The 10,000-nt window shown below is 42.0% G+C and overlaps 1 protein-coding gene across 4 annotated transcripts in view; it reads right to left on the bottom strand.

Moving 5' to 3' along the window:
• LOC125033333 (schwannomin-interacting protein 1-like) overlaps positions 1–10,000 on the bottom strand; it is a 172,274-nt gene that overhangs the window by 63,688 nt on the left and 98,586 nt on the right. For all 4 annotated transcript variants that reach the window (XM_047624740.1, XM_047624742.1, XM_047624739.1 and 1 more), the window contains 2 exons: positions 8,371–9,486; positions 5,171–5,347 (listed from right to left, as the gene is read on the bottom strand). In XM_047624740.1, coding sequence (XP_047480696.1) covers positions 5,171–5,347; positions 8,371–9,486 — 1,293 coding nt within the window. The remainder of the gene's footprint in view (positions 1–5,170; positions 5,348–8,370; positions 9,487–10,000) is intronic.

Raw genomic sequence — 10,000 nt, 5'->3', positions numbered from 1 at the left:
GGAAAAAAAATCCGTCATCGAAGAGCGCCGTAACACTCTTCCACCCTTTTATTTATTTATTTATTTATTTATTCATTTATTTATTTATTTTTATCCCGTAACGCGCATCCACTCCTGCCGTTGAACGCTACGCCCCTTCACCCAACACGCACACGAGGCCAAGGCATTCATAGCTCTGGGAAAGGGGACCACAGAGCTCATAGTCCCTTTCTCCGTCCCCTACTGCGAGGCATCAGCACTGTAGGGCGTCTGTGCGGGGGTGGAGGGGGGGGATGTTTACGTTCGTGGCGGCGGATGGCATACGCAGGCCCGCCTCTCCGCCCTCTGCCGCTCTGTCGGTCTGCCGTTCTGTCCTTCACAACTTCTGGCACTCTGCCGTTCTGCCTCTGGAACTATTGGTCGTTCTGTCGTACTGCTCTTCAGATGTTCTAGGATTCTGCCTTTCTGCTATTGGAACTTTCAGTCGTTCTTCAAGTCTTGCCTTCCGCCTTTCCGCCGCTCTACGCATTCTACAATTCCGCCTTTTTGCCGTTCTGCCATACTGCCCTTCATCCGTCCTACCACTCTGCCTTTTCATCCTTCTCTCCCATCCTTCCGCCCATCACACTGCCATCCTTCCCTCAAGTCATCCTAAACGAAATAATCCGACATGCAAAATCCCGACAAAGTAGGACGAGAAAAATAATATCCTAATCCCCGCCGCTGATGCCCAAACACGCATGGAGCTCGGGCCTGCATGATCTCACGCGCCCCATGAGTCATGCACAGGAAGAATTAAGACGAAGCCAAAGTCCGGCCGCGAATGCAGCTGCACGGACGAATGCCATTATTTCATAGCAGTCGAGTTCTTTTGATGACTTAAAACGCTGGAGGTCGACATTACTGTGTAAATAAATATCTAAGGGTACTTTATTAACCGCCACAGAAGATGACTTTGAAATTCTCAAACGGTGATACTTAAGCTTCTAAAAATATATACAAGTAGGGTAAATATCACGGAACATGAGAACTACTATTGCCTGCTTGTCGGCCCTCTAGCGGCAGTACTGCTAACTACACGGATGACGTCAGCACAAGAGGCTCAGGATCAAATGACAGTCAGTCATAGCGGGCTGACACTCGGAAATGTTACTTATTATTATCGTTTTCTTCGGTATGAGTATTTTCTCATTAGTTCTCTCAATATGAGGAAACTATTTGAGGATAAGAATCAAGGAAAAATTTAGAAAAAAAACTAGAGACACTAGTAGCATAATAACGAACTAAAAATTGCGCTTTATATATATAACCGCTTTTCTAAAAATAGAATATAGTTCCACGAAGTAATTCATGAAGGTTATGACTAACAGAATCACAGGGAGTTTAAGATGATCGCACAATATATGCTACTGATAACGAATTTATGTCGTAACTCTTTAAATTACGTGTGGATTTATAATATAATGTTGAACGTCTTACTCTTCATATTGGCATCACTGTCGTAAACACGCAAAGCTATCACAAAATATCATTATCATTATTATCAATATTAAATGTCAGAGCACACATCAGCCTTTCTCTTAATAGTACAAATTGGAATTGATACAGTTATGACTATCAAAAGCCTCGGGTTCTATAGAGACGAAATCCTGGCATAACTTTTTCAATTTCATCTTCTTTTTTGGTTTTCGTTTTCGATTTCGTCTCCAGCTTCGTCTTCGTACCGCCTTATCCTCCTTCTTCGTCTCCATCTTCATCCTCGCCTCCTTCCCCATCACCATCCCCATCTTTATCCTTGTCTTCGCCCCCATCCTCATCCTCGCCTCCTTCCCCATCATCATCCTCGCCTCCTTCCCCATCATCACCCTCGCCTCTTTCCCCATCATCATCCCCATCTTCATCCTCGTCTCCTTCCCCATCTTCATCCTCGCCTCTTTCCCCATCACCATCCCCGCCTCCTTCCCCATCATCATCCTCGCCTCCTTCCCCATCATCATCCCCATCTTCATCCTCGTCTTCGCCTCTGCCTCCATCCCCGAGGCCGAGGTGTCCTTCTCCACCCAACCACTTCGACCGCCATTAATTCCCGGTGGCTTGAACTTGTCACCTTTTGTAATGAAGCTGGATATTTCTGTCTCGGAGGCGCTGGGGGGGATTGGGGCTGCCGCCTGCGTGGGACTGTGTCTGTGCATGCGAAGATGAATGTGTATGTGTGTGCGTTAGCTTCTGGTTGTGGTGTATGGATATATACATACACCACACACACATACACGCATACATATGGTGTTTGTATGTATGTTATTATATATATATATATATATATATATATATATATATATATATTTATTTAACATATACATGTATTTCAAACACACGCACACATGAGAATAAGTAGATGTGTATATGTATGGTTATGTGGACAGAACATATGTGGCGTGTCACTGCGATATGAAAGGAAGGAGGAAGGAGGGGGGAATAGGCGGGGGGACGGGAAGATAGGAAGGGGGGGACAGGAAGGGGAGAGGGGGCGAATGGAGGGGAGAGAGAGGAAGAGAGGAGGGGAAAGAGGAAGACAGGAGGGGGGAAGAGGAGGCGGGAGAGGGGAGAGGGGAAGAGAGGAAGACAGGAGGGGGAGAGAAGGAAAAGAGGAGAGAGGAGAGAGGAAAAGAGGAGGCGGGAGAGAGGAAGGGGGGGAAGGGAGGAGACCAGAGAGGAGGATAAGGCGAGGAGAGGAAAGATGGAAGAATAAACCTCGGTATTTATGTCAAGTGACATGCGAAACATATGTCATCGGAAAACAACATGACTAACAATACCTTCAAAATCATATCATAAATTAGCTCCTAGCAACTGAAATTTTGTTCAGTGATTTATTATCATTATTATATCTTCTGCAACTATCCTACCCCCCTTTCCGGTTGCATTAGCCAATCCCTTGACTGCAGAGCTCGCCTTTGAGAAGCACATTTTCACAAACATTTATCCTCCTGCACCGAAACTCGGAAGGGAAGCCAAGAAATCAAAACACACAGATTTATCGTCACCTCCTACGCTTCCAAGAACTTGTACATTCTTGCAAATTTCGCCTGTGACTATCACGCCCATTTCATAAAAGTTTCTTCTCTTACACCAAACCTCGAAAAAAAACAAGAAAAAGAAGAAAAAAAGGATAGAAATGAGAGAAAAACATATGAAGAAGACAGAGAAGAAGACGAAGAAGAAAAAAATAAACCTGCGCCTCCACAGTATCTACAGTCTATGACGTCACCATATCCCCTGGCGTCATCGTATTTGTGACGTCACCAGAACCTCCGCTTCGCTTGAATAAACACTTACGAGAATCAGCTCATCTCCAACGCCCTTTTAAGGAAATGTACAAAAAAGCAGGATTAACGCTTTAAACTGCTGCCCTTCTGAACGACTGCTAAAACCCTCCATCTGCTAATTGAAGGCATATCACCAATCAATACGAATTGACTAATGGACGCGGCACACCTCCTTCGTATAAGCGTAATGAGTGTTGTTACTGTGTTTGACTACAAGTTATCGCTGACTGATTAATCGTAATCGGTTTAATTGAAAATAATGGTGTATCATCCTGGGTTAAAATTCCTTCGCAATGCTAATATCGAAACTTTTTTAACATAGATGGGTGGCTGAATATAAGATTCTTATTCTTATTCATCATTAATATAATCTTGAAGGAGAAAAATAAAGAGAAGACGAATAAATAAATAAATAAAGAAAAAAAACGAACCATTATGAAACACCGAAGCGAATCACCAACACAGCTGATTTCGCCAAGACAACCGCTTTACAAAACACCACTTACACAACAAACAAGTATAAACAACGAGAAAAACAACAACAATAAAACAAGCCAGAGACAAGCGTCAAGAAAGCTCTCCCGAACGAGAAGCAAAAATTAGCGGGAAAAATGTAGCATTCTTTGGCTCCTCCCCTCGCGTGTCTCCCTCTCTCTTGTTTTTCTTTCGTCTTTAACACCATTTCTTTCAAATTCTTTTTGCTCCTAATTTGTCTTACTATCTGTGTTCCTTAAGGTCACTCGGAATCGAATGTTTTCTTTTCGGCCTTTGTCAAGTCGTCTTCTGGGTAATTTATTTTAGGCTCGGCGACTTTCATTTCAGTTCTGTCGAGTTACTTTCTAGCTGTTGCGTTTATTCGTTTGTTAAGTAGGTAGGGCATTTTGCGGATGTAACGTGTAAGCGTTTGTAGTGTAGAAGCATTTAATGGCTGCGAATACAATTATTTCATACCTGTCCTATGTATTTGTTTATCGTATGAAGTGGTTTTATAGCTGTCATGTGTATCCATTATAGCGTTAGGGTACTGCATAGCTGCAACATGTATCCGTTTTTATAGTGTCAAGTTAGTACACGGGTGTATACATATATATTATTTTTTTTATTTTCTTTTTATGTATCCCTTGGTAGCGTTAAGTAATTTCCTTAATGTTACTTTGTTATCTATTTTCTACCTGAAATCAATCATCACCTTCCTGTTACGCCATGTTGGAAACCGCAACTTGAAATACATTTTATCTACGGAAATTCCACATTCCACAATTTGCGCCGATTTATTCGTTTCAAGGAAAAGAAAGTTAGGTCCTACTATTCAGCAATTTGGATAATGTATATGCGTAGACGTCTATATGTCATTCAAAAAAAAAAAAAAAACGGTAAACAAAACCTTTTTTCTAATTCAGCTTCAAGGAAACGAACTGCAATTTTCAATAAACTACGGGAAGCGCACGCCGCCTTTCATAGTTTCATTGGCACATTCCCAAAATCAATTCTTTGTCACGATATTTACTATAAAAAGAAATGCGTATAATGTATAAAATATCAGACAAGTATAAATTATGAACTCATACCTATCCTCATAAAAACGGAAACATGAGGGACAACGTTAGAACATCAGGTTATAACAACAACGTTATAACAACAGGTTAAATGATGTACATTAAAGCAGTTTCCTTTGCTGTTTCTTAAAAATGTAGAGTGTTGTTTTCTATCATTAATACCAACGCTCCAACGCTATATTTTTCCAGTCACTAACACGGTACATTCCCGCAATGATTCACACGGTATATTTTCCTAATCACTAATACGGTCCATTTCCCTGAAACCCGCGAGAAATCTCCCTCAACAGAAACTTTCTTCGTACTCACCCCCATCAGGAGAGCCGAGCTTAGCCCTGGCCGAGGAACCGCAGGACGCTTGCGGGACGGACTTGCGGAAGGCGGCCTTCTCCCTGCGGCGCTGAGGGCTGTCATGCCTGCGGACAACCACCTCGTCCACGCCGCTGAACGTCACACGGGCCAGGCTCGGCTTCTCTGCAGGAGGCGCTGCCGAAGGAAGGGGTAAGGGGATTAGAGTGGGAAATTAGGGGCGAAGTGGGATGGGGGGGGGGGAGGCGGTTTGCATGTATTTATCGTGGTTAAATATTTTTTTTGTGGACAGTATGTATGCTGCATATATATATATATATATATATATATATATATATATATATATGTATGTATGTATGTATGCCCATATGTATGCATATGTGCATATGTGTATATATGTGTGTGTGTGTGTGTGTGTGTGTGTGTGTGTGTGTGTGTGTGTGTGTGTGTGTGTGTGTGTGTGTGTGTGTGTGTGTGTGTGTTACACCACATGTGCTGTATATGCCTGACTACATTTAGTATAAACATGTAATTCTTAGGGGTGGAAGGAAGTAGTAATTAGTCAATGTTCTCGGTTTCCTTTTCTTCTGGAGATACATTCGTGCTGAAATTACATTACATTTGGGTCAACTTATAACACCAAGACCATTGTTCGATACGCTATGAATGAGTTCTCTCCTGGATATTGAAAAACAGAGAAGATTATTGCTTTATATGATTAAAGTAAGGTTATGCAAGACCTAATTAAAACTAAAAGGTACTGGCGCAAAAAGATAATTCGTTTTGCAATTGATTAAAATAAGAAAGAAAGCGAACAAATAATTTCAAAGGCAAAATTAATTATCTAACGTTTTTATTTTACAATCTTAATCTTAAAGTTTAATTACGCATCGATTTTTGTTCCAGGAATCTTAGTAGTGTAATCTTCATACGTGCGTATTTGCGGATGTGTGTAAAATATATTATATTTATTTATAGTCAATCTTATTTGAAATGACAATAAAACCAAAAATAATAAATGAGAAACGCAAAAACACGCGTCCAAACTCTGACGTGTTGAGACATGCTTCGAAAACTAAAGTGAATATGGCATTTATTATGCACAAAAAATCCACAAATATGTATGCCTCTTCGATTCCATATTCCAAAAATCATAGTTTTGTATTTTAGTAGGAGTAATTTCAATTACGGAATGAATCCAACCAGTTATGATATTCAATTAGTTTTATGTAAATCATTGCTCTTTATTCGGTGTAAGCCCAAATCTATCCCAATACCTTATACAGTAGGTATAATTCGAGGCAACGTGATGGCCAGTTCGGTAGGCCTATCTTTACATCCGCTTATACACCTATTTCACTAAATGTTCTTATTTGTCTTTATTAGTCTATTCACGAAATATGGTCAGTAGAGAAGAACGCTAATTTCTTGATTTGTTATTTTTCCCAGGAAGTGGTTTGAGGATTTCGATATAATTTTCAATTTACGAATTTCTGATGTATATTATGGGTTTAGTAAATCATTAAAGCTCTTTAAAAACTCGTACTATGATACAGAAGTCGGAGAGCACGAATTTCAAATGGCTTATTTACAACCCATAGCATTCTGCGACAATTCAAGAAAGCGAAACACCTTATCAGATTATTAGATATTCTTAAACAGATGATAACTTAAAATCAAGATCGAAAGACAATTTCTAGATTATTCTAACTGAAGTTTTCGTTTTCTTAGAGCAATTATAATTAACTAATGAATGTATGAATGGTATGAATGAAATGCGTGCCAAACGTAGGATTAGGAAGTGACCTCCTTGGCTCATTTCGTTCGCGATTTCCTGTCCTTCAGAATTAGGGTCACGGACTTATGTGTCAGTCAAATATTACACAAAAAATGGATATCACAGAGAACTTAAAATCATAGTAAACAGAACTCGATATACTCATAAATAGGTTTAGGTTTTGGATTATTCTATCGTAATCGTTTTTTTTTTTTTTCCCGCGCTCGCTTATCAGGACCGACATGAGATCAGGAACAAAGATGGCGACGGAGGCGAAGATTTCCATGACTCCTTACTTATCTATATTTGACTCCTTGCTTATATGTGACTTCTTATTGATCTTCTGTCTGTGACTTCTTGCTTATCTATAGACGTCTTCTGTTCGTATCAATAAAGTTAATACCGTATTGAAGTTTAATCCAAATCCACAGTTCCGGAGATGCAAGACACACCTGCCAGACGCACGAATCAGTGTGATTATCAGTAAATTTGCTGTTTCACTTAAAAGAGCTGGTGCTTGAGTAATAGTTATTGGCAGTCACCAACTATAATTTTAATATTACACGGTAATGTAGATAAGTAAACGTTGGCTACGGAAAAATAGCTTTTGAATTCTATAGGCAATTTAGCGGAAGATGACAATCATAAAATATTTGTAACATTAATTCATATTCGACTTTTCTCTGACAACTTCCTCGTACGCATCGAGGGGCACGGGCAAGGTAGCTTTTTCCGGATGTTGCTAACAAAGATCATGATAACAAATTTCCACGCTGTATTAAGGTTCACTAAAGAATCAGAGAGTTTGTACTTAGAATCTTTTTACCCCATTAATATATTACATAAGAAGGGAACATGTATCGGCAATTTGAGCATCCGACAACGTATTAGAATACATACGGATGAATTTTCACATAAATCTTTGACATGGAAATGTCAGAACTTGTTTCGTTATTGTTAAGAATAAAAGTTAATGGTAAGTCATATTCTCTATGATGACTTTGTTATTCCGTATCAACACATGATCCTAGACGCTACCAGTGCGCATCTAATACGGGAATAACCCTTATGGCGCGTGCAGAGGATATTGAGCCCCATGTGATAAGCTTTTGAATAGATAAAGCATAACATTGTGGTGTTGGTTTGTCTAATAAATGAATTGGTTTTCATTGATGTTGATTAGCTGATTATAATACCAAATTAATTTACTAATTTTATGTACTGTACAGTAATTTACATCTATGCTAATCAAACACAGTCCCTATCTATAAAGATATCAGTATTAAACTCAAAACGTATTCCTTCTCTATAAAAATGTACTGTCATTTATTTACTTGAAGCATTAGAGTGCTTAAGGGGCACAAGCTCTCGGGAAAGTCAAACCCGAAGCCAAACGGCGGAATGCCAATCAGTCACGACGTACCTGTGAGCGAGGGAGGTGGCGCTGCGTTCTCCTTGTTGCCTTCGCCTTCGGGTCTCTTGACGGGCGTCTGGACCGTGGGCGTGACGGGATCCGAGTCGTCGTTATCATTCTCGTCCGTGCGGCACTTCTTGTGTTCATTGATCTCCATCTTCTCCTTCTTGCAGGGGATGAAGTCGTCTCCGGCTCCGATCTCCGCGCTCTCCTTGGCCTGGTTCTCCAGCTCGCGCACCATCTTCTCGGGCACGTCGAGGCACTCCTTCTCGTAGGCGTCCACGATGGGGCTCTCGGGCACCTGCGTGTAGCGGTTGTCGCCGTCGTTGGTGTCGGGCAGCTTGAGCGAGTTGGGCTGCTTGAGGGCGTTGTTGTTGGTGTGCTTGAGGTTGGCCGCAGCGCCGCAGCTCTCCTTCAGCTCCTTGTGCTTGATGTAGTGCTTCATCTTCCGGCTGTGGAGTGCTAGTTCCTCCTTCCCGTTGGACAGAATTGCATCGTTCATCTTCACTTTGGTCTCTGCCATTTTCTGCTCGATGTCAGAGGGGTTCTCGTCTTCGGATACGTATCCGGGCGAGTCAGGGCTGGAGGGGCAGGAGTTACATATTTCCCCGGCGGCGCTTTTCCCGTCAGGAGAGGCTACGTTGCCATTGTCGTCTCCGGCCCGGTTGTTCACATACGCGTCGGGGCTGAGCTGGAGCTTGGGCTTATCGTAGAACGACTTCACGAACGCCCCGCTGCTCGCTAGTTCATTGATGTTGTTGTTGGTGGTGTTCTTGTCGGGGCTGAGGTCATTACACTGGGGGCTGAGCTGCGTCAGACCGTCCCCTGGCCACGCCTCGGCCTCCTGGAACCCGCACGAAGAGGAGCTCGGCCGGCGTGAGTGGTAGCCCAGCACCTCGAAGTCTAAGAGGCTCCTCGAGTCCCTCTCCTTGGCGAGCTTCGAGTCCTGGGCGTCGCCCCGGGGGATGTCGACCTCGAGCGAGCTGAACGACTCGAGGTCAGACTCGTCGTTGTCAATGGATGAGAGAGAGCAGTTGGAGGAGGACCTGATGTGGCGCAGGTGGTTAGGTCCCCCGGAGGAGATCGACGGATGGTGAAGGCGGTCGCTGCCACAACTCCCGTTCTCTGCGGAAGGAGGCGCTGGTGAGGGTAGCCCAATTTCAGCTTTGTCTTTTGACGGACAGCAAGGAGGGGAAACGAAGGAAGAAAGAGATAGCGATAGAAACACATAGTGAGAGAGAGAACTGCATGAATAGATCTCACTGTGAAAAATGTAGAAAAAGGCATGAATCAATAGAGCAACTTCAGGAAGAAAGATCTGTGGTTTTCCGGCGAGAATTTCCTCACAAGGGTTAGGGCAGAGACCGTTACATGAATGAATTATAGATGAAAGTACATATTATACATTTATATAAGCTCGCATACATACATTCACAAAAAGTTTCAACATGATGTGCTGCCTTTCTCTTCTATTGTATGAAATGAAAATAAAATAGTAAAAAAATGTAATATGATATCACAGCAGAGACAATACGTCTAGTTTTCATGAATATTAAGGACTAAACTGGAAAAAGGTCACACATATTCAAAAGCTATTGGAGTTTGGGAGTCTACATTACTGTCTGCATGTCTGTCTGTA

Source organism: Penaeus chinensis, chromosome 16, assembly GCF_019202785.1.
Source record: "Penaeus chinensis breed Huanghai No. 1 chromosome 16, ASM1920278v2, whole genome shotgun sequence".
NCBI classification, from domain to species: domain Eukaryota; kingdom Metazoa; phylum Arthropoda; class Malacostraca; order Decapoda; family Penaeidae; genus Penaeus; species Penaeus chinensis.
The sequence above is the reverse complement of the archived record's forward strand: the minus strand, read 5'-3'. Positions and strand labels throughout refer to the sequence as shown.